Genomic DNA, 25,346 nt, shown 5'->3' with positions numbered 1-25,346 from the left:
AGAATACTGAAAACTAAAAAGTAATAAATTCCAACAATTTTTTAATAGAGAGCATTAATTACTACGAATACTCACAGCGGAAATACAAAACATCCAATGAGAATGTAGATGACTAGGATAAGAAGAGCAAGAGATATGGGCAAGTTGAAGTTGTCGTCCCCGATGAGCTCCTCGAGAGTTTGCTCCTCATCCTTCGTGCCTTCTTCACTATCCTCTTCACCGCGGCACGGCTTGCAGAAGAAAATCTTGCGGCACAGCCAGCGTTTCCCAGATTTACAGCCCTGAGAAGTACGTAATATAACAATGACTTAATGTTATGTATTCATTTAATAATAATTAATCAGTTGTTGTAGAATAAACTAAAATCTTATATAAATAAAAAATTAATACAAGTATCCTATAATTACACTTTTAATTACACTTCGCTCGCGATAAATGATCTACAGCATTTAAAAATTTGTTATTTAAAATTACCTTCCCACTTTTCACACTTATTTTTTTGCTCATTAGAAGAAGGCTACACAATCTCTCATATCAAAACCCAATTGAACCTTCATTTGAAAGTTAGGTGAACTTTAATTGTTCCTGATTTTATTTGTCGAGTTTAATTTCATGAATTTTTAGTTTTTAGGGAGTTTAAATTAAAATAGATTCTTCATTCAGAGAAATTGGTGAGATTTGTCCAAGTAGCGAAACACTCTTTGTGTTTGTGTGCGTCATCCTAACCCAGTTTAGCAGGCAAACGGGCGTATCATTGCTACGGGCAGAAAATGTGTCAGTATTTGCACAGTAAAACCAAAACGGTTCATTTCTCTGAATGTGGATTTCCAATTCACTCTTATTTTCAATGCCTTCCATCGCACGAAAAAAGGCAATATGATAATACGTTAGGTATTGCTGCGAAGAGGAATATTGATTTCCAGTATATTTTTATTTGTAGCGTGAGTGCTCGCACAGATCTTCATTTAATTACCATTACCATTGGTAACGAAGTATTAGGAGTATAACGATTGCTGATAATAGATCTGGCATTTGATTATAAAGTCTCTGAAACTATTTATTTACAGAAATGCCGGGATCACCTGCCAAAATTTTATATTACAGCGCTGCCAATTTGACACCAACGGATCTTATGCATGCATCTTCCCAACAATTTCGACGGACAAATAACATTGGGCTTACAAGACATTATGATGAAACTAGCGTCAAATAAACAAACATTTTGATTGCAGAATTATCAAGACAAATATGCCCGTTCATTATCAAACCCATCAACCATGTATCATCAACCCATATTATATCATCACAACCCTTATATATCATCAACCCTTATATATCATTAACCCTCATATATCAACCACCCTTATATATCATCACAACCCTTAAATATCATCTTTTGATGTATTAACTTCACAATGCTCATACTACTAACTTAGAAAATATCAATTAAAACAACTATTTGAATCGTAGCTCGGATTACCTTGACTAATGCACTCCTGCGGATCTTGAGGCACTGTTCAGATCTGTTGATGCGGAAGATCAGCCTGAAGATCGCCTTAAGTCCGCGTGTGAAGAGCTTACCGAAGTCCGCCATGAGGATCAGCATGAGAGGAATGCCGATGATTGCGTAAACTATGCACAGAGTCTGGCCGGCCGTCGTCACGGGCGTCATGTGCCCGTAACCTGAAATTAACGAACATAAACAAAAAAAAAAAACGTACAATTGCTCAACAATTCGCACATCATCGAGGAAAAAAATTGTTTAAAATTTTGGAATTCTTGATTGATGATTGATTGGTGATATCAATAGTCCGATTATTTCTAGCATCAAATTTAATTTTAAACGTTGCAAAGTTTACATAATTTCTATTATTGAAGATAGCTTGGAACTGACCAATAGTTGTAGTTATGGTGGAGCAAAAGAACATGGCTTTCCAGAAGGTCCACACGCGGTTGTCAGTGTCAGACGAGACGCCGTGGCTGAAGGATGTGCGTAGCTGCTCCTCGAAAGGCCGTAGCCGCGCCTTCGCCATCTGAATAAGTTTAATCAGGATTAACAATTTTGAGGAAAGTAAGTTCAAGAGTTGCTGTTAACAGACAATAATTCTAATGAAATAATGCAATTTTTGTTGGCTCTATAATTTAACAAAAGAAAATTTCTGACCAAAAAATTATTATTTATCAAAACTGCGATAGCAAAATGTAAACATTTGTAGGTTTGAAATGAAAATAAAAAAAAGTCCATTCAACCGCAAAACTTTTCCTATAATTAATCATTTATGTTAAAAAGGAAATTAAGTTCAAGGTTTTACAATCAAGTTGAGTTCAAGACATTCAGCACAAAAAAACGAGGTTGCATCGCATTGATCTGTAATTTAAAATCGTATTTGATCTACACGCGTCACCCTCTCTCCACTCACTCTACTCACGCCACTCTCTCTCCAATCACTCTACCTACGCCTTTCTCTTTCCACTCACTCTACTCACGCCTCCCTCTCTCCACTCACTCTACTCACACCACCCTCTCTCCACTCACTCTACTCACACCACCCTCTCTCCACTCACTCTACTCACACCACCCTCTCTCCACTCACTCTACTCACACCACCCTCTCTCCACTCACTCTACTCACACCACCCTCTCTCCACTCACTCTACTCACACCACCCTCTCTCCACTCACTCTACTCACACCACCCTCTCTCCACTCACTCTACTCACACCACCCTCTCTCCACTCACTCTACTCACACCACCCTCTCTCCACTCACTCTACTCACACCACCCTCTCTCCACTCACTCTACTCACACCACCCTCTCTCCACTCACTCTACTCACACCACCCTCTCTCCACTCACTCTACTCACACCACCNCACCACCACCACCACCTCCCACCTCCCGCCACTCATGTCGCTCGTGTAGGCGGCTCTCAACATAGAGGTCGTCTATGAGACGGTTCCTCTCGTACTCGATGACGAGTTTCTCTGCGTTCTCGTGGGGCGCCTCGAGCGCCATGAAGAGCGCCGCGCCAAGCGCCGTGTACGCCGCGATCATCAGGAACATGAACACGTGCGTGAAGCCCTTGCGTGACCACCTGCGTGTATGCCACACGGTTTATGTGTGTATGTCACACGGTTTATACGAGGGTAGGGATATCGTACGTACAGTGCAAATTATCAATGAATTAAACGCATTCAAATTATTAATTGATGTATGGGAACTTATTTGACATTCGCGTAACCAAAAATTTTATGCCGTATATGGCAAAAACGAGTTCTAATTCTTCGTTCATTGTCATAATACTAATGTAAAAGTGGAGCATTTATAATCAGTGTGTTTCAAGTCATTATTGTAGGATAGTGATTTTATAATTTTAACGTCAAACAGAGGAGATCAATTTGATTTTTATTAAAGAAACAGAATATGATGAAAACGTTACGATAATACGACATTACCAATTTTCTAGACAATTTATCACTGATTCACACCTCGCTGCTTCTCACGACTCACGTCCTGACTTTCTCGGTGAGGAACAGCGTCGTCTTCTCGCCCAGGCTGAGCCCAGACCTCGCCTGCTGCATCGCCTGCTTAGCAGACCTGCTCGTCTGCATCGCCACCCAGTGGCTCGCTCCCCGTACAGATGTGCCCATCATCACTGTCCGGTCCTTCACCTGGCACGACGGTAATCGAATAATAAACAATGAATTGGACTTAAATTCAAATTTCAAGAATTAATTTAGGCAGAATTCAAATTTTGATTCAGGTTTTCAACGGCAATGTGTTTTGAAAAACCATGTGTTTGGTTTTCAAGAAACAAGACGATCTTTTTCTCTTACTAGAAACTCTTTGTTCCTTTTCACGTATACAAGAACAATGAATTTTGCTCTGAATTCTGAACACATCATTGACACCGATCGGTTATAATTTTACAGAGTTTTCTTGGGACTTTCCCGTGGACGGGATTCAATTTATGCCATTGTAGAACATTTTATGAAATGAATAAAAAAATGAATTCCCAATTTACGCATCCAATAGCACACCGCAAATACAATATTTCGGGAAGAATGAGTCGAGTTCATTTGAGCAACAAGCGGTCGCACTTTAAGAAAGACTTAACCTTTAGATTTCCATTAGCGTTAACGATTGTGATCGTAAACAGTGAACTAAAATCACCATCGCTGTTATAATCAAACCCCAAATGTTGATAGGTACTTTAAAATTATAAATGATTTACCTGCTTATCTCATTTAAATTAAATCATCAAATATATTTAAGATCCGGAATACTGAGATAAGTCCAACTGCATGCACGAGCTTACGTTTTAGTCATGCATCGTGGTGCGATCATGCGACGCAACAGAAAAATAGTGCTGTTGAACTAAATTAAAATAAGAGAATCAGGCTAGAAATGACGCCGCGTAAACGCGTGCGGAAAATCGACTTGTTTGCCGGCTGCTCTGAACCTAAAGGCGAAAAATTGTGCAAATCCAAAAGCACCAACAACACTGCAGATTTGTGTCCAAAACAAAACATGTAGAACTTGAGTAATTAGTGATGTGCTGTAAATTCACAAATCTAGCGAAAAATTTGATGTCCCTATTAATGTCAATCACCACATTTATTGACAAAACAATACTTGGAAAACATTGTGTAAACAACAAATATATAAGCGATAATATTCGATCCGATGTTAAATTATCAGATTATGTAAGGTAGTGAAGTATTAACTAATTCAATTTCACCTTATATGTTGTATAAAAAATGTTTTAAAAGAAGTTAAACGTGTCATGTATGATATGAGATAAACTATATTGATTTTTGCTTAAACCCGTGGTTCACCATATCGCTTCAGTTATCTCTGTAGTCTGTAGTCTGATCAGTTCAATACAGACACAATGGCGCCGGGGAAGCAATGTTGTCCACGCTTTGGTGTTATTAGCCTCCTACGCAACACGTAAATTCTACTGAACTCTCAAAAATATTCTACAAACTTATAAGACGCGACTCCCATGACAATAGTGCTTAGAATGAGATTAGTGTCGAGTCTAAGTTGTTGTACTTTAGATGCCCTTTGCTTTCTATGAATAAAATATTAAGGTTTGTGATATTCAAAAATTGTTGTGAATATCACAAAGGTTTTTTTTATTTTCTAGAAGTTTTTGTACATATTCTTTCCAATGAGAAGTTTGGGTTGAGCGACAGGGATTTCAGTTGCTTGGAGATACATATAAAGGAAATACAGCACTAGAAATATAAGTTGTGCAAACGAAAATGTGATAGAAAATATCCTTATCCAGCATCTTTCTAGAGCAGCTAATGCTGAAATTAAATAAACAACAAAACCAGATTTAAATAATTTCTACAAAGAAACCTGCATGATCTCTAGGAAGAAGCTTTCTAATGTGTTAGCTGAAAAATAATGCAGCTTATCGAGAAGATTTAAAAGAACCACATCTGCATGCTCGATGCCAACGAGAGCACGAAGGCATCCTCTGGGATCTTCTCTAAAACCTTGTGTGATGGAAAATCATCAAGTCAAGATTAAAAACAAACACATTCTAAGCTAACTTAAAAATTGTGCATTCCAAGCTAGCTCGACTATTGGTTTCTATTTGTTTAAATTTTCTATTCAACGAAATATAAGCATTTCTTATTTCCATGAAAAGCACAGAAGCAATTTTAACCTTTTCTAACCGTCGACAGAACTATTATAGCTAAACAAACTCAAAACATTGAATGGAAAAATTCACGTTCTCCATTTTATTCACAATTAAAAAGCTATGTACGTAAAACAGGCATCAAATGAGCAAATTACCTTTTGTCCGGTGGCTTCCATTTCTTTACCGAGCAGCTTACCCTGATCAACGACCTATTACGACCAAACAAGTTGAAGCAAATATTTGTCATAGACATTTGATGTTCATGTGACAATGGAGTTTAAACTTAATTGCTAGAAACTGAGCCTGCTTTTACTTGTATTTCAATGGTATTTGCGTCTGTTCTATCACTTAACATTATATTGTTAAGCGAAGTCACTGGACAAGTCGGTCTGCTCTGAGGGAGACAAAGCGTATCCCAATTACTCGCTCATTGACACTGATCGAATGAGGGCTTCTATTGGAATTTGCCGCTAACATGACGAGCCTGTCTAGTGACAAAGAGCGCGCCTAGTGACAAAGATCGCGCCTAGTGACAAAGAGCGCGCCTAGTGACAAAGAGCGCGCCTAGTGACAAAGAGCGCGCCTAGTGACAAAGAGCACGCCTAGTGACAAAGAGCGCGCCTAGTGAGAAAGAGTGCGCCTAGTGACAAAGAGCGCGCCTACTGACAAAGATCGCGCCTAGTGACAGAGAGCGCGCCTAGCGACAAAGAGTGCACCTAGTGAGAAAGAGCACGCCTAGTGACAAAGATCGCGCCTAGTGACAAAGATCGCGCCTAGTGGCAGAGAGCGCGCCTAGTGACAAAAGCTTGCCTATTGACGAAGAGCGCGCCTAGAGACAAAAAGCTTGCCTATTGACGAAGAGCGCGCCTAGTGACAAAGAGCGCGCCTAGTGACAAAAGCTTGCCTAGAGACAAAAAGCTTGTTAGTGACAAAAAACATGCCATATACAGTATATAGTGACAAAGAGCTGAAGGTGGTTTTGCACGTCGACTAGGTTGACTAGTAAGGGGATTCTAGCGCTATTTAACCGTTTTAAACTAATTTTACTCCAGTGTTTGGAACCAAAGTTCATTGACATAAAAATAAAGATAAGAGACAAAAATTATTGGACACCGGGAATTTTTTCTCAGCATGCTACATACATGTACATGTTGTTTAAACAATTAAAATTCACGAACAAGAATAAATAAGAGCGACGACCGAATAAGACTTGAAACAATTAAATTAAGACTTGAAATAATTAAAATAAGACTTGAAATAATTAAAGCAAGAGGTAATTGCTTCAGAAATAACAGAAGGTAATAGAATAAATTGCGTTGCTAATTCCGTTTTATGTTATTTGTAGAATGATTACGACTTCTAAACGATTTATTAGAGCGGAATTTCCGATAGAAATTTTAGCCATATTTTTTTTCATTACGATTCACGTTTGATTTAGTGCATTCTAGCTTCAATTTCCATAAAATTGTGTGATGATTCTGACCATTCAAGTGCGAGGGTTAATGTTACAGTTAATGCTTTGTAAGTTAATGCATCATCCTAATGAATTTCAATCCATGAACTGCTTGCTGTTGACATGAAACTACCTTATTTTAAAACGCTATGATGATTGAATCAATGTATGAAATTATCCGAGTCCTTCAATGTACACATAATTAATATAGGAAACGGATGTCTCATGGAATCAGTAACAACATTCGCTTCCAGTCTATACATAAACGAAAACAAAATAAGTCGAAACTCTGATTATGAGTAATGCGTTTAAGATTCTTAAGATGTGGTTCTTCCTAAGATGTAGGAAGAACCACAATAAAGTTTGATTGGTTCTGTCTTAAGATGCGTCACTAGTGCTGCACTGTGCACTGTACAGCTGCCGTGGGGAGGTTCTTTTCATGTGTCTTAAAATTCTCTTCAGTGTCATGATTCAAAGAAAAACTTGAAAATTATTTTCCGTAAAATTCATAAGCAATCACTTGTAATTTTAGGTTTAAAATCATTCTATGGGATATATTTGAGATACGACAAAATTATGAACTGCCAGGTCTGCCAGAAGTAGGACCGGCATCTGGAGGGCACCATCATCAGTTACGGATCATTCGCCGTCTTATTTCTAATTATATGGACATTTTAGGTCTCAAAATTGTAGTATTACTTGAAGATATACGCGCCAGAATATTAGAAACTCTACATGCATGTACGTTCCGCATCTTGAAGCAATCGTCAGAAAGCATTGGGGTTTGTAAAAAAAAACGGAATGACAGTTGCTCAAGTGAGACACTGAACGACAAAAAGTTTATTTTGCATTGTTTTTTTTCGCTTTTTTCGCAATGTAGTCGCATATGAGCTGAAGATGGAGTCTAGAGACCGAAAATATGGTCATTGTCTTTGAACTTGCTCTTATTAAAGTAATAAAATATATGTAAATAAGTCTCTAGATACTTAAGCAGATCTGCAAATAAATAGAAATTCAGTTCAAAAGTTCTAAGCCTACGTTGCCTGTTCTGCCACCATTTAATTTGTAGAGTTAGCGTTGCGAACAGTTTGACGTTACAGATTTTTTCACACTCACTGTGAATAAGCGCCCAGTACAGTAAATACTGTTTGGAAAAGCCGTTGAAATATTTATATTTCTGTTTATTTGAAGGTCGAATGGTGACAGAAACATTGCTGGCAAAAAAAATGCGAACTAAAACTGGATTTTTATCTCCAGGGTCAACTTCTACGAAGCGCAAATGAACAAGTAAGGTTTACCTTGCGTGTGGTGGCTTCGACATCTTTAGTGAGCTGCTTGCTCTGATCCACCACCTAGAGTATCAGGAATGTTTACTATCGTGAATGAGTTTTGTGCTGAAAATTATGATTAGATTATTACGATACATGCGCGATTGAGTACGAGTGGTTTCATGCGTCCAGAAATCTTTGAGGTTAGGAGATACTATTGTTCATACTAATTTAGCCAACACCAACATTCTATTTCCTGCAATCTTTTGTAGAAGTTTTAAACATTTGGCAACAAATCTTTCGCTGTCATTCAAATGGCTGTCTCTGACGGTTAGTTGAGTGACATATGTTTGGTGCCAGCGCGGCTGAACATAATTAGACGAAATATACTTACTCTGTGGCCAGCTTTCTTTGTGTTGTCGGACACGTTCTTGACGCCTTTCCTGAGGTCCTTGACGACACCAGAAGCCATCTTATTTAGAGACTCTCGTCTCGAGTCTATGTCTGCTGACAGTGAACTCCTGACGACAAAGAAAGTTAAAAATGTTACTATAAATTCATAATATTCGATATTAGCCATGCACTTCGTCCAATAGCGACGAATATTGCAAAATAATATCTAAACATGTACAGTAAATGAGAAATTTCGTAGCAAATTTTTTTGCTGGCCTGTTAAGAATGAATTGAACAATTCTTCAATCTCGCGAATGAAGCAATTTATGTTGTAATTGATATACCAGTATAAGTTAGAATGACAATTAAAATCATTATTATACATGCAATTAATGGTTTCTTTTTTTTAATTGAGGTGCATAAGCTGATCCTTTTCAGTGCAAACATAGAAATTAAATTAGGTATAATTAAAAAATTAAAAGAATTATTTTGAACGAGAAGAGAGATTTTTAAATATGATCAAAGACTTAAATATGACGTAGCTTAGTGGTTTCGATGAGGATTGGGCGATATAATTAACTTTCGAGCATTTTAAAGTTAATGAGGCTGCGGGCATCTGTTATCACAAACGGGATAGACAAATGAATATGATCATGAATATTAATCGTCCCATGTTGATATAATTGTGCTGTTTAATATTGCTCTGACAATCAACTCATACAGCCAGAACTGTAATACGAATAAAGAGGCCATTTGAACAAGAATATGCGAATATGGTTTATGTTAATATTAGGCGAGTCGATCAATTACGTATACATTGCAACAATTAAAGCTCATCAATGCTCAGAGATTCGATAACCTTTGACAAGAAACGTCTTGGAAGTTATACGAGAACCGTTGCACGAGTATAATCAATACAATGGAGACTCCATGCAATTACTCTTAACCAATGAAATTCCATGAAAAATTCTTCAAACAAACTGTTTCTTTTCAGTTCCGAACAAACATGAATTTTTCTAACGATTTTTATTGACATCGCTCTATCTTCGTTTATCTTTGAACGCATCTCAAATGTCTCATTTAATTGCTTGTTGTGCTATGTAGGTGTAGCCAGAAATTGATCCTCTCAGGTTTGTTATTCCAAACATGAGAGGCGCGTTTGAAACATAAATAAATTTCATTCAAGGATGTTTTTCTCGATTATATTTTATTTGCAAAGGAACCGAGTACTAAGAATAGTCATAGATATTTTGCACACTCAAACAGAAAACTTTGGAACTTGCATGATGTGTTTCACTTGCAAACGACGTTTAACTTCTTCTCATAACAAATTTATCATCGGATATAAGAACATGGTTCAATTAATATCTTCTTAGATTCTTCAAACTAATATATTTGTCAATGCGAATGAATAATTTTAGATGCAAACGCGTACTAGATTTTCGAAAAGAACTCTGTTTTCTAATGTTACTTGTACACGGAGGATGTTTCAAACTCTTGCATAATTAGGAAAAAAATTCTTTTTCAGAATCACCAGCATTTTAGATATACAGCAACAAGTTGGATGACTGCTGCCTCATGGAGAACTCAGCTCATGCACAGGATAATATACGAGCCAGACGACGTAAATAGCCAGCCCTGTGTCATTTGTAAACAAAACTTCTAGCCGACTGAAACTCTATCACGATGCTGTTCCTCGCACACATGTTTACGTAAACCAAACAGTTCTACGAGCGCCACCTCTCACCGTAACGGCTTGGCTTGAGAGCAACAGCGAGTCTAAGTTCTCCAACTTAATTAAGAATTTAAACTTCTTAAATTCGAGAACTTTTAAAAGTTTAAATATTTGACAAACAATGATTTAAGTGCAGCAAAATTGTCTATCGGAAACTGAAACAGGTTTTAGTAAATCTAAAATTAATCGTGATGAGTAGGAGTCATTTTGAAATGCGATTGATATATAGATTGCATAGGCGTAATAGTTAGTTTTGAACGCTTTTAATTCGGCAAAGATATGCTATTTTAGATGCATAGAAATGGAACTCACCGTCTGGAGCTTCCTTGGGATCCTGCATCCGTAGGACTGAGGTAAGTGGGAAGGGGACTGGTAGGAGCGGCGGCCGATGTGGGGGAGCTTGGAAAGCTGAGTGTATCCCCAAAATCTGTCTGGGGTGTGGCGGGGATGAGTTCAGTTCGTGGGATCTCCATTTGGGGAGAATGTGTGCTTGGGGAGTCGCTGTGGGTTGGGGAAGTGGGAAATTGTCGCGATGGGGAGTCGCTGTGGGTTGGGGAAGTGGGAAATTGTCGTGATGGGGAATCGCCATGTGTTGGGGAAACAGAAGACGTTGGAGACCGACGTCTTTTGGGGGGAGCTGGTCCTATCAGGAGTGGGGAGTCACTGCGACCAGAGTGAGAGTATGGCGAGTCTTGGGCGCTCATCACTGATCCTGTTCATAGAAAATGAAACTAGGTTAGTTTTCCGTGGACAAATGAGGAGTAAATATGTTTTATTTGATGCATTGGCATCGTAGAAACCTGTCATGAATGAGACTACTTACGAAATGTTCTTTAATTCGCTGCTCAATTATTTTTACTCTCCTGTTAAGTTTTGTTTCAAATTCTTTGTCCTAAAATTCCTATTAAAAGAAGCCTACAACTCATGAGCAGGCTGAGAATTGCTCATTCATTGTGGCTCGGGCAACGGGTCGGAATGCTGCTGGAACTTTTCCAGGCTGGGATACAAGGATCGAAATATCTCCTGAGCGTCCACCGAATAAGTGAAGGACACTCTTCGGCAGGAATTCCGGTAGAAAAATAATGAAGTAGAGCGGCTATAATTTTTGAAATTTACACGAAAACTTCAATGAAGTTTTGGAATGGTATCGCAAGGGAGAGGTGAGAACGTTGTATTATAGCACGTTCAAGAGAAATTTGCACACAGGACCAATGTTTAAACGGAATTCATAACGGAAATGCGTAGAAAAATGAATGAATTGATAAGCAGTCAATTCTCGAAGCAGAAGTGGACAACTCTATCTCAAAATCTGAAANTAAGTGGCGTGGGCGTAGAGCAGTGGTAGGTAATTTCCACATAAGTGGTGCGAGCGTAGAGTAGTGGTAGGTAATTTCCACATAAGTGGTGCGTTGTAATTTCGTTGTAAATTCTTTCAGAGATGTTTTCAATATTCAAATTACCCAAAAATGGGAATTTAATATTGATAGACTTTGGAGTTAAATTATCGAGCTATGGAAATTATACATGAACCGAGAGACAATCTGCTATAGAACATCAACGTGAAAAACAAAAACAAATGTAAACAAATTCAGGAGCAAGGTTTGCCTTCTAGTTTTCAAGTATCGTAGGTTTTTGTAGAAAAATACTCAGATTTAATTATAAAAAGCACATATAGCTTAGCATGTTTTACTGCACATTAGTGAATAACACAATTGTGACATCATTACTTCAATAAAAATTATCATTTATGATCCTGTTGAACGCATTCTTTCCACGGCGTTAAAACCGGAAGGTGTCAGTGGATTAATTTTCGATAAAAGTCACCGGTGCGACACCAACAAACACAACGACGAAGGATCAATGCATCGGCCACTGCGGCAGGGCGACGACTGCGCGCGTTTCCTTCAGCTCAAGCGGGATGCAGGCGGATGTATGCGCTCTATAATCGTCTGTACTGCTGAAAAATATCTCGGATCGTCGCAACGTCGACTGCGTTAGACAAATTTTAGCCCGTGTGAAGACGAGTAACATGGAGATTACGTGTGCTGTATAATAATGATGCATCAACATGGGTATGAGAATGATATAATAATTTGTAATAGGAACGTCGGAGAAGAATCAATCACGGAAGCTTGAATAAAAACTCAAATCTAGTGGATGTTCCTGCGTGAAGAAATTTTAACTAGAAACGGCTTGAATGAAATTGTGTTAGGATATATGAGGTTTGTAGGGTTAAATGCGCTCTTTCGTGTACATATTAAAAATTGAATCACAAACCTGGCAATTTATACAACTAATTTTCAGAAAAGTTTAATGTTTCTTTAATTGAGCTTATACAGGCAATTTAGTTGGCTCAAAATGAAAGTCAACAAGTATTTTTTGCAGGGAACATACTGATTTGTAAAACTTAATTGTAATTTGCCAAGAGTTAGGCCATCACAGCCTACTTTATTTACGAACAAATTTGCTCCCTAGACAGTTAAATCTGTCAGAACAGACAATTAACGTAAGCAACATTTTTATGCAGCCGCGTTTAATCGTAAAGAATATTGAGAACCAAAATCCGCTTTATAGGCATTGAATAGCCGTCAATGTGAGGCGTCTTCAGGGAATGAACAAATGAGTGTCAGCAAAATTTTATCTGCTCTAAAACGCCCAAGAAGTTATTCTAAAATTTAAGTTCGACAACATTTGTCCCACAATACAAGACGTTAATATATAATTGAAACCAACTTTAAGTCTCTGTTCAAAACTTTTCTTTTTAAACCTCCACTTTTGACTATATATTAAATCAAATTTGTAAGTCATTAGAATGCTAATGGTGTTTTCTGGTTCGAGACTGGTAAATTCTATCGCAAATTCTTTTCTTCCATCTGCTGTTTTCCTTTTTATCATATATAAATGTCTAATAGTAAATGTTTAGTACCGAAGAATTTGCTACTGACCAGGCCACTAAATAAAAACTGACTCGCCATACGCTAGAATTTATTATCTGTTCACTACAATTTTGTACATACGCTTTATGCTTTTCTTTTGTTAGCAGGCGAGATCGAAGATCCTTAGCTCAATCGGAGAATTGCATTAACCTTGTGTTTGAGTGAGCCTGAACTATTTTGACTCTTGTGATAAAACTTGTTTTTCTGTCGCTTATTTTGGTTTATTTCAGAGATGTTTTTTTTTCTTTAGTTCATTGAATTGCATGTGGACGCCTGTTGCATCCACTCAGATAAATTTACTGTTTACTATCACAAGCCACATGTTGGACCCCGTTTGTTTTCTGCTCAGAGGAACATTTGTTCTTCAACTGCTAGGCTAATGCCGGCTTTAACGTGCAAAATTGCATGAATTAACCTTGCTACCGAGCGGACACAACTTTAACTGTTTTCCTTCTACATTGTTCTCACATTGTACATTCTAATTGTTCTCACAGGAGCTCGTTTCTATGGTTATTTTCAAAGAGACAAATAAGACAAAGTTTGTAATTTTATCGTTCTGATTTCCTCATCGTAGGTACTGAAATAGACTGCGTTTTCACTTGAATCAATTGTAGGTTTAATCTAGAACTTCTTGTCTGCACTTGTCAGATTAGAATTCGTCCATCCACCAAAACATGCAACTTGGCTTTCAAACAGTGACTTTTTATTTTTAATTTCTATTGTTATTTATGTTCAACACTCAATTCCTATACTCATAAAAATATTTAAAATTTTTCGTGCAGTGTGTTCTACTTCAGCGTTTACGACATTGCATTCGTCGCTGTGAATGCACTTCTTTCAAGTATTCAATTAAATTACGTCGTTTACGTTGGCCTTTTTCGTTTCCATTTGTACAGAAGTTCAATACTTAGATTAAAGTTTACAGTACATTCTTAAAGAGTTGAAAAAAAAAATCCTTTACTCAAAGATATCAAATAAAAATATGCGTTTGAAAATTACTTTTTAAAGACAACACTTCTAAAGAATCCATTGCCTGCGATGTTACACATGAACAATGAATTTATAATTTTATTTACGACTAGTAAAAAAATTAATTTTAAATTTTTTTAATATATAGAAAAAATTAAGTTTCAAAATTATTTTATTTTGTCAATTGATTCATGCATTGTCTCAGACCTTTACGCAAGTGTGCAAAATTTCAGATCGATTGGGCTGGTAGAAGCATGGTTGATTCAACCATGGGTAGAAGTGTGTTAAATATCTATTATGAAATTTGTAGCAGACAAAATTATTTTTTCTGGTTTTCTTTAATATTAAATTTATTTAATTTTAAAATTATTTATTCAGTCAATTGATTAATGCGCTGTCTCCAACTTTAACGCAAGCGTTTAAAATTTCAGATCGATTGGAGTGGTAGAAGTGTGTTAAATATTAATTATAATATTTGTGGCAGACAAACAAACAAGAAGAAGTGAAGTTAAAGAGAAGTGTAAAGAGAAAAATTTCAGTGTTGTGAAGAAATATGAATTGGTGAAGAGGAAAAACTAGCGCAAATGATAGTGCGCATCGAACGTATGAATGAATATGAAATAAATTAAGATAAATGAAATGAATAATCAATTAAATATGTGAGACTTTACGGATTATTCAAACATTCGTTGATTTTTCAAGTTCCAAGAGTTGCGCGTCAGTGAGAAAAAGCGTTCAATTTTTCTGTGAGTTAGCGGCTTTAAAATACATTTGTTAAATGCAAAGAGATTGCATTCGTACAGTTTTCGAATTTTTTATGTTTTGGGGCTCAATAATTGATATAATATTTTATGAACTTAGAAAATTCGATACTATAGAACCAATTAGACTAAATATAAAAATTTAATTCAAATGTAGGTCCACTATAGGTGTATTCATTTTAAATAAATAACAACAATAATGATGATAATCACTCACTTCACAATAAAGATTGACATAAGAATCACTCAAGTTGAATGTAAAATAATACCTTAAAATGATGTTCTATTTATTTCATTCTCTGAAAATGAATTAAATATTTTCATTATTAATTTAATTGTTTCACACATGCAATGACAAATATACCAATTTAATTGATTTATCGTTTGACCAATACAAAATAGTGGCCCCGAAATAAAAATTAACCTGACCGTTGGATCATTCTAAGCTCATGCAACACCGATCACATTATGACCTGATCGGGACGTATACCAGTATTCAAATTACCCAAAATTGGGAATTTAATATTGATAGAATTTGATGTTAGAGGATCGAGCTATGGGACTTATATGTGAACTGAGAGACAATCTGCTATAAAACATCAACGCGAAAAACAAAAACAAATGTAAACAAATTCAGGAGGCAGGTTTGCCTACTGGTATTCACGCATCGTAGGTTTTTGTAGGAAAATAGTCTGATTTAATCATAAAAAGCACATGTAGCTTTAGCAATTTTTACTGCACATTAGTGAATAAAACGAATGTGTCATCATTACTTGAATAAAAATTATCATATATGATCCTACAGAACGCATTCCTTTCCTGGCATTAAAATCGAAAAGTGTCAGTGGATTNTGTGTTCTACTTCAGCGTTTACGACATTGCATTCGTCGCTGTGAATGCACTTCTTTCAAGTATTCAATTAAATTACGTCGTTTACGTTGGCCTTTTTCGTTTCCATTTGTACAGAAGTTCAATACTTAGATTGAAGTTTATAGTGCATTCCTAGAGAATTAAATAAAATCGTCTACTTAAAGATATCAAATAAAAATATGCGTTTGAAAATTACTTTTTAAAGACAACACTTCTAAAGAATCCATTGCCTGCGATGTTACACATGAACAATGAATTTATAATTTTATTTACGACTAGTAAAAAAATTAATTTTAAATTTTTTTAATATATAGAAAAAATTAAGTTTCAAAATTATTTTATTTTGTCAATTGATTCATGCATTGTCTCAGACCTTTACGCAAGTGTGCAAAATTTCAGATCGATTGGGCTGGTAGAAGCATGGTTGATTCAACCATGGGTAGAAGTGTGTTAAATATCTATTATGAAATTTGTAGCAGACAAAATTATTTTTTCTGGTTTTCTTTAATATTAAATTTATTTAATTTTAAAATTATTTATTCAGTCAATTGATTAATGCGCTGTCTCCAACTTTAACGCAAGCGTTTAAAATTTCAGATCGATTGGAGAGGTAGAAGTGTGTTAAATATTAATTATAATATTTGTGGCAGACAAACAAACAAGAAGAAGTGAAGTTAAAGAGAAGTGTAAAGAGAAAAATTTCAGTGTTGTGAAGAAATATGAATTGGTGAAGAGGAAAAACTAGCGCAAATGATAGTGCGCATCGAACGTATGAATGAATATGAAATAAATTAAGATAAATGAAATGAATAATCAATTAAATATGAAAAAATGTTCAAGTTGCAACAGAATATTTTTAAATAGTTTGAATAATTATTGAAAAATTATAGTGATGTTTCAAACCAACGCATGATAAATTAATTTTTATATTGCAAGGAGTTTCGCAAGGGATAATACAAAAGTGAAGCGTTTGGATGTCGTGGGACAACAGCCTAATTCAATATTCTGAATTAAACACATCATTTGTTCGACACAACGGAACGCCGGCACACAGATGTCCCTGCAGGCTGAAGCCCGGCCCTGAAGTGCACTATAACGCCTCTTGGTCGCGACCGTCAACGATCAATTGCTTTGGAAATTAAATTATATATTACTACATTAATAACTTATCACTCCAACTCATTTATGAACGTTGCAATGTTTCTAATTCACCGTAACACCTAGGCTAATAGAGAAAAGCTTCGCATTATTATAGTATAAATGTATCAGGGAAATGAAATGAATCGAAAACTTAGAAAGTACATTAGGCCGTTTGCAATTTTTTATTGAAAAAAAAAAATTTATTCAATTTTTTGTTTAAATGTTTTTATCGTTATAATGGCATTAAAATTGATGTAAAGCCTCAAGGGAAAAGGTAACCGCAATTATCCGAGATTATTTTGAAATAAATTTAAAATTCTTACACTTCGAACAGTAACATATCAACTAACTATTTTACTGCCTCTTCATCTCAGTTTAATCAGAAGAAATTGCAATATTATCCCCAGAATTACGATTGGTTGAATATTACATTACTAGTGGCTGGCCTAGATCAATTGAATAAATCTTAGCTAAGAATAAGACGCTCTAAATCCATACGAAATAGAAACTTTTCTAGGTTAGCATCACCGATCCCGAAAGATTCTCGAATAACTTTCATTTGTTTGTTGGGCATCGCATCGACATTACGAAACAAACTTTCACTGTCACTCAGAACAATGAATAAAGAGAGTAATTAAGTACGGAGCATGCAGCGCCAACCCATCAGTGCCATCAACTCTGTCGCGGTGCAATTTTTTTAGCGCGTAAGAGGAGAGTGAGTATATTTAGAGGCCTTGTGGGGCGAATCGCTGCAACACTACTTTGTGGTTCACTGTGTCAAGCGTCGTGCTGGTGTCGTCTTTCTTTCTACATTTATTTTAATTTCTTCTACTTCTATTCGTTTCATATATTATTGCTTTGCTAATATTACTTTCTTCTCCTCAAGTGTGTTATCTGATCGTTGTACGCCTCGGCGTGAGCTTGACCAATATAGCGCATTTGTTGTGCGAGATCTGGGCCTCGGACACGCGGTTCTTTCATCCATGTTGACGTTTAAATTCATTTCTTTTATCGCCCTATCAATGTTTTTACGCTCTCTCGAAGCAGTTCGCTACCTGATATTTAGGTGAGGGAAAAATCTAGGTTGAAATTCAGTGGTGAACTCTTGGAGCTTTACGAGAGAGAAAGCAGAAATTAACAAACATAGAGCGTATGATCTAAGAAATTTTATGCTGGTTATGGCATAGGAATCCATCCAGGAAACTGGAACAGTCTTTTAGTATGGCGTCTTGATCGTTTATCTCCCCTCAGCCAATTAACTGGTGAGTATTCCTGACGCGAAAAAAATCATGTTATCAATCTCCTGCAGTGAGCTAATTAGAAAAAAAACTATTCACATTTGTTTTATTTTAATACACTCCGTATTGAGCAGATATATAAAGAAACAATTTCAATTCAAACTGCGACAATAGCATTTCAATATTAACATCAGTAAAGAATGTTAGTACGAGCTAAAAAGAATCATTTGTGTGGTTACTATCGTTGTAAAAACGGCATTGCATTTTTATTTAAGCGAAATTAAATATTGTTTCAAGTTAACTCCGGGTCTTTTATGACGTTCAAGGGATGAATTGTAGTAGAAATGATCAAATAAAACAATATGACTTTGGACTTCAGACTCAAATTGATGGCAAGCATCATTCAAGCAAATTTTCGCGTTGCGTTTATTGAAATAGATACCAGAAACATTTACCTATTCACTTCTTACATATTTATTTAAAACGGCGCCGACTAGCTTATACATGGCCTCCATTCATCTATGTTTGAAAATGAGACTGAATACTAGATGTATTTTTAAAGTCTTATTTTAAGCCGCAAAGTGTACTTCACTCAGGCATTCAGAGGCAATTTACTGCACACCCATGCCAAGTGTACCTATGCCGAGCAATAAATGATAGCAACATCCTCATAGACTGTAACGTAATTCGCAAAATGTTGATCGATAATCTTATGGCACGATGCCAATGGTTCATATTAACTTTGAAGATTGTTCCGTTGCGCACCAAAACAACCTCCAACAAAACAAATAAGCTTACAATTGCTTGTAAGCTTTTAGACTAAGCTCGGAGGATTTGGAGTACGTTTCTCTTTATGAAGCAAATCCTCATGCACTTTTTGCTTAGTAACCTTGAAAATTATGCAAATTAAAACAATAAATCTAAAAAATAACTTATTTGCCTTTTACATTTCAGAAATGAAAAAATTATGTTTTAATTACTATTTTAGCAATGAAAATTATTTAAATTTGTCAATAAAATTTCTTATTCATTCTCTCTAAAAAAGAAAACAAAGGTGTATATAAATTTCGCGAGAGCCATAAAGCGTCAAGAGTTGTCGCTTGTAATTTACGCTCTAAAACACCTACTCAAATTAGACTCTAGAATTAGGTTAATGACCAGGCTGAGTGGGAAAATTTTCCTGTAAGCTACTTCAAAGAGAACAGCAAAGAAGCAACGATAGGTTCTAATTTATCCTGGTCTGGCCATCAGCTGACTTTATTTGACTTCAAAGCAGCTAGAAAGTCAGGGAAAGTTTTTATTGGATGTCTGGTCAGCCGCCAGATGATAAGACCTCATTCCAAAGAGCAAAGGCCGCAGGACAGTCAGCAAAGAACTACAAAAGTTTTTGAATTTCGTCAGTAAAATATTGTGAGAATAATGTTCTCGAAGGAGGAGATATCTCCATCAATAATTACGAGCGTTTGGTCTTGAAACGTAGAAGAATTTAAAAGGGATCTATGGGAAATGAATTGAAAAGACAATGTTCAAATGAAATTTCAAATTAAAAAAATGGCAGAGCTATAATCTCGATTAGAAAAAATCAAATAGTGTCAATGGATATTCTTGCTTAATTCTAAAAAATGAAATGAATTCGGTGTTGTTGTGACGAGAGTGAAAGAAGAGGCATGTTTAACACGTTGACTGCGATTGCTTCATCTTTTATTATTATTTCATTTTTTGGTACTATTTTGAAAATTAGGTACCAATACGTCCTGGAGAAATACGCTTCGTGGTACGCAGATGTACCACTTAGGAGTCAACGTGTTAAATGCTGATAGCACTCACTACTAATCTTCATTTTTATAAGTAAACACCGTCCAATTAACGACGTTTACTTGCATTGGCTAACGTTAAACTCTACGAACGTCAATCAGCTTGCAAGAACAATGGAGTCAATCTGCAGATGCCTCACCCTAGGCCAGTCACAGAGCGAGTATGATAAAAAATTTTCTTAGCTATATAATGCGTTTCAGTTCTCACAAATATTTTTAATTACAATGTATCTTCAGCTACAAATTCCTAAAATTCATTCCATTTCGTTCGTCGTAGCTTTTTTTTGAAAGACCGCATGAAAAATGTTGAAGAGCGTTATAGTATCTATAAACATTCCGTTTTACATCCCACCATTTTATATTATGCATAGCATTTCTTTATCGTTTAAACCGTAGGTGGTCTTGCGATGCTCTGCGCCCGCATATCAACTCGGTCTGATAGCTCTACTCTCAGGTATTCTGAATATTTATAGTTACTTGGAGAAAAATATTTTTTTTTTACCATCATTGGGTGTAGCATATTGCAACGCCTACTAGCTTTCGGAACTCTTAATATATCTAATCCTTCCATAGTTCTTTGAAGATGTCATCAGTAGGTGGTCTCTCCTTTGGATATTAGGTGGTCTTACTTGCAGGGACTCACATATTTTTCTTGGACAATGTCATATGTATGTGATTCTTTGTTGAGCAGTCCAACTAAGAGCTGTTAGCAGGGCGCCCTGAGTCTATTATTGTATTGTTCACTGCAGTGGTGGCGCGCTCTTCTATATTTGTGAGAGGCGTAATGGGCATCAAAAAAGATGCTGGGAAACAGACGTCGTCGTCACGTGGTTTGGATTAGACTTGAACGCTGTTCGTGCGTCGCCTGTATCGCTGCTGCAGACATCGTTGGAATATTTAAAACTCGAGCGACATGACTGATGCAGGTATTGAAACCTCAGATACAACAGAAAAAAAACCGTAAAGCTTGAATTCTTGCAAATTTTATGCACCTGTCAATATAATATAGTCGGTCTGGTCACGAATGATCTGCTAGCATCGAGGGAATTTCTGATCTTGACGCTTGACCATCAATAAGCGATGATTGAGTGCGGATTGTCCGAAGATAGATTTTGAATAAGTCATAAATAAATCACAAATCCTTCAGGAATTGATTTCCTGCTGCCTCAGCTGGAAGAATAAGGCCACAAACAAATAAATTGAGCTTTAGGTTTGACATTTCCGATAAAAAAATTAACAAGAACGGTCATCTCAAGTTTATACTGGCCGATAAGGGATAAATTATGAGTCCCATAATCAAGGGCCCGTAATTATTCAATGTACAAAGTTTATTCATTTAAAAATCTTTTCCCTATAGTAGGTTAAGTTTTTACCAAGTAATTATATCTTCACTGTTATCATATTATGTGTTGGTTTTTCTAGCATGAACGCCGGCGGTGACGATATTAAACGGATAGTCTTTTTTACTTTTTTTTTAGTTTCAAGCATCAACCAAATTTCTAGTGACGGAAGGAAAAATCTGTCGTGTGGAAATTTCAAATTATATCGAAGAGGACGTCAGACCTGTCTTCTCACTACGTTTTTCAATGAATGCATAACAATACAAATGACACACGCATTCATCAGGAAATAAATTATCAATATAAACAAGTGTATTGTTCGCATGTTATTATCGAGAACTTGTCCACGACATCGACTCTTGAGAACACGCCACTAACGACGGAAGCGTTTCTGGATCGCTGCATTCAGTTGACAACAGAAGCAGTGTTAATAAAAAGAAGGATGATATTGAAATGTAAAACAAGCGACTTAGAATAGTGAATTACAAATTAGACTCCTGGAGTTATTTTCATTCGCGAATTGGCTTCATAAATTCCAGCTCGCTCGCCATCTTATAGCGAAATTCAAGCCTTGATCAATGTTAGGGGTGAGTTAGTATAAACAGAATTTCGATTACAAACTTCATGTATTTTTGTGCAAAATTCCACCGCGGTGTAGGTATTGGATTCAGAGATCGATTCGAAATGCTCTGTTCGAAATTATTTACTGCATCAGTGTGTAAATACTTATAAAATAAATTATTGATAGTTATTTTGTATGGAAATTGATATATTTATTATGTTTAAAGCTACAAGCTTTAGTTGATCTTCAATTACCTTGAATAACGTTCGGTGTTTGTCACGGGTAAAATCTTTTTGATTTTAAAATAAAAATAGCGGTGATCAAACGAAGCAAAACTGCATTTCGAGGAATGATTAGTCGCTGGTCAGTGTCAGTAATCCCCTTGTGTTAAGCGCATCGTGAGAGAAATGTTTCCTTGTAAATGGACATTTTTGTGAACTATACGTGACTCATCCACGAGGAGCATTTAGGAAATGTGACTCACAAGTTTAAATGTACAATTTACATTGTATTCAATTGTTTAAATGTACAATGTACATTGTATTTTCAATTCATTCTAGACTGGATTTTGATTTTAGCTTCGAATTTGCCAATGACGTGAGCAATTCGCGCCAAAATTTAGACTATAATTATGTAATTCTTATCATTGTATTCATTTAAAAAAAATGTATACCTTTGCATGGTTTTCATAATCCCAATGAAATGATAATAGTTACGTAGCTTCTAAAGTTATTTTCGGGGAATTTAAGCTCGACCGTTGTGAATGAATATATGTGCACGAGTAACTCATGAACAAATAACGCATTAAAATACTTGTACATAGCGACTGAATTAAGCAGGAAAATTTTCCCCAGAATTAAAATTGTCGTAAGTTTGGAAGCCAAACATCACAAAAAATGACGACTTCCGCTTGCATTTGTGTGCTACATACGAGCGCCTTAACCAGATCATTGACATCAATCGCCGTCGCAGCGGTCGAGCGCCAGAGGCCTAATAAGTCACGTCTCTCATCACCGAGCATTAATTTTGTTCTCAAATGATTTCTAGAACTTGTCTTATGACGCACTCCGTGATCACCGACCATTCATTTCGATTGAATCTTCAAGCAGCTTAGCGTAAGCATTGTCAAGAGCACACATGCAGTTGTTGGCAGAGGTGGGCAGTAGCGCGCTACATGTAGCGGCGCTTCATTTAAGCAATTGTAGCGGTAGCGGTAGCGTCCGCTACATTTAGAGCATGTAGCGGTAGCGGCCGCTACATTTCAAAGTAACTCTGCCCAGCTTTGGTTGTTGGTATCAAAGATTTAAATTTGGACTGAAGATAAAAATTATATACTCGGCGCAACTAGTGTCTGCATCGAAATGTGTATCACCGGGGATACCGATGCGGATGTAGGTCGCAGGGATACCTTCAAGCTTGAGTTGATTTTTTCTGTCGATAACTCATGGTTACCTAACCCAAAATATACCGGTTAATATTTGTTTCTGTTAGTTTTGGCTATTGTCACAAATCTAAGCAGCAGAAATGAGGTACTCGAAACAATTCTGCAGTTACAGTTATTAAGTTACTTCACGACATTTAAACATTCAGAATACGTAACAGATAGTCTTTCAATGCGCAGCAAAAAGTGTCTTGTAAGGCCATGCTAATAGATTAATCAAAAAATAAAAACATCATAATATAGTTTTATCAAATTAATATAGAAATTTATTTATTTTAAACCGCATTTCATATTAATGCTCAATGGCTTCAAAGAGTAATTCAATTCCTACCTCAAGTAACCGTTGTCTTCAGGTAAAGCACTTTTATCAACCCAAAAAATCACAAATTAAACGGGCTATACCGCAGTTAATGAAATAAAAGGAGTATCTTAGAACAGAAGCACAGATTATATGGGACTTGCTCTCAAGCGCTGCTATCGCTACGAATCAGAAAATCCGACTGGTGACTCCTCAGAGTTCTAAGCCCTAGTGGGGTCTGTGCCAAATTTCTGTGCCCAGCAAGTGCTAAGCTCGCATTAAAACAGAGTCAGGAAATTTCTTAGTTGTCCGTCATGAAGAAAACAAATGACTATTGCCCCCACGTCTCCTCTCGCCCCCGCTCCTCGCAGCCACCAGTGATGCTGCGTCGTGAAATTTTCCGTTGCTGTTAAATAACTGACGTTCGTGACTTGCTTATATTCCTCTAGAAAAGTCAATTAGTAGAATACAACTTCTCCGTATTTTGTCGACTGAATTCGCTCAACGCATGAGTTGAATCTTTTCTCTGAATGTCATGCCGAAGTTTAGAAATTGGATGGCGGAGATGTTGGGTTTCGCTTACGTCAAGTAAAAGTGATGTCATCTGTTCTTGTTATTTTAAATTTATACTTTAAGTCACTACAGCATGGATCTTTCTTATATTATATTGGCATTAGAGAGAAGCAAGTCTTGCTGTTTCACCCTAAAATTTGCAGTTTAATGTTGTTCTTCTTAACTAATATTGTATACTAGAAAACGGCAAATAGAATCCACAGCTGTTTTTGACCTCACTAGTATGTCAGAAAATTAATTTAAATGATAAATTTCATGAAACAAAATATTACATACTAAAGTCTTTGTGGGTATGATATGGATACTATTCTAGAACGCATAACGAATTTTCATAGACACTACTCGTGTTTCTTCCCAGCGATCAACAGATGCGAAACAAATATAGGCCGGAGATATTTTATAATGATTACTAAAATGATGATAAAATGTTAAAATTGAAATAAAATAATAGAACTTATGAAATTGAAATATGATTTGGGAGTTAGTATAGTATAGTATCTTCGGCAAGTTTCCAAGTTTTGCTAGAATTATCGGAAAATTTCACGATCAATTTTGTTATTGTGATTTAAATCTTTCCGAGATATTAAAAAAATATAACTCAGTACTCACTGCAGTGAGTGACAGAGAGCGCATTTTCTCGTCGACGAAAACTTGATTTCACGGACGGACAGATAGACAGACAGACGGACATGGCGAGCGCAATAGTGCATTTTTTCCATAAATGAGAAAATGCGCTAAAAATACTAAAACTCAAATTACTCTATGATCTGTAAAATCGTAGAAGTAAAAAATGAATTAAAGTAACACATAAAAAATTATACCATATAAAATTATAACCGTTGGAGTTTAACAGGAACAATATATTTAATGTGTTAATAAAACTCAAATTACTCTATGA

The 25,346-nt window shown here is 36.2% G+C and overlaps 1 protein-coding gene across 3 annotated transcripts in view; it reads right to left on the bottom strand.

Annotated features, from left to right (window-relative positions):
- Window positions 1-24,088, bottom strand: part of LOC108672404 (TWiK family of potassium channels protein 18) — a 28,429-nt gene extending 4,341 nt beyond the window's left edge. The window contains exons 1-10 of one of the 3 annotated variants that reach the window (XM_018160049.1): window positions 23,909-24,088; window positions 10,819-11,218; window positions 8,773-8,899; window positions 8,409-8,462; window positions 5,813-5,866; window positions 3,509-3,669; window positions 2,894-3,092; window positions 1,895-2,033; window positions 1,481-1,683; window positions 76-281 (exon numbers count right to left, since the gene is read on the bottom strand). In XM_018160049.1, the coding sequence (XP_018015538.1) occupies window positions 76-281; window positions 1,481-1,683; window positions 1,895-2,033; window positions 2,894-3,092; window positions 3,509-3,669; window positions 5,813-5,866; window positions 8,409-8,462; window positions 8,773-8,899; window positions 10,819-11,210 (1,535 nt within the window). In that variant the 5' untranslated portion in view covers window positions 11,211-11,218; window positions 23,909-24,088. The remainder of the gene's footprint in view (window positions 1-75; window positions 282-1,480; window positions 1,684-1,894; window positions 2,034-2,893; window positions 3,093-3,508; window positions 3,670-5,812; window positions 5,867-8,408; window positions 8,463-8,772; window positions 8,900-10,818; window positions 11,219-23,908) is intronic. The other 2 variants (XM_018160050.1, XM_018160051.1) reach the window with 2 other exon arrangements.
- Between the last annotated feature and the right edge of the window lie 1,258 nt (window positions 24,089-25,346).

This window comes from Hyalella azteca, unplaced genomic scaffold (assembly GCF_000764305.2).
Source record: "Hyalella azteca isolate HAZT.00-mixed unplaced genomic scaffold, Hazt_2.0.2 contig11722, whole genome shotgun sequence".
NCBI lineage: Eukaryota > Metazoa > Arthropoda > Malacostraca > Amphipoda > Hyalellidae > Hyalella > Hyalella azteca.
Note: the sequence above shows the minus strand (reverse complement) of the source record. Positions and strands in the feature narration are given on the sequence as shown.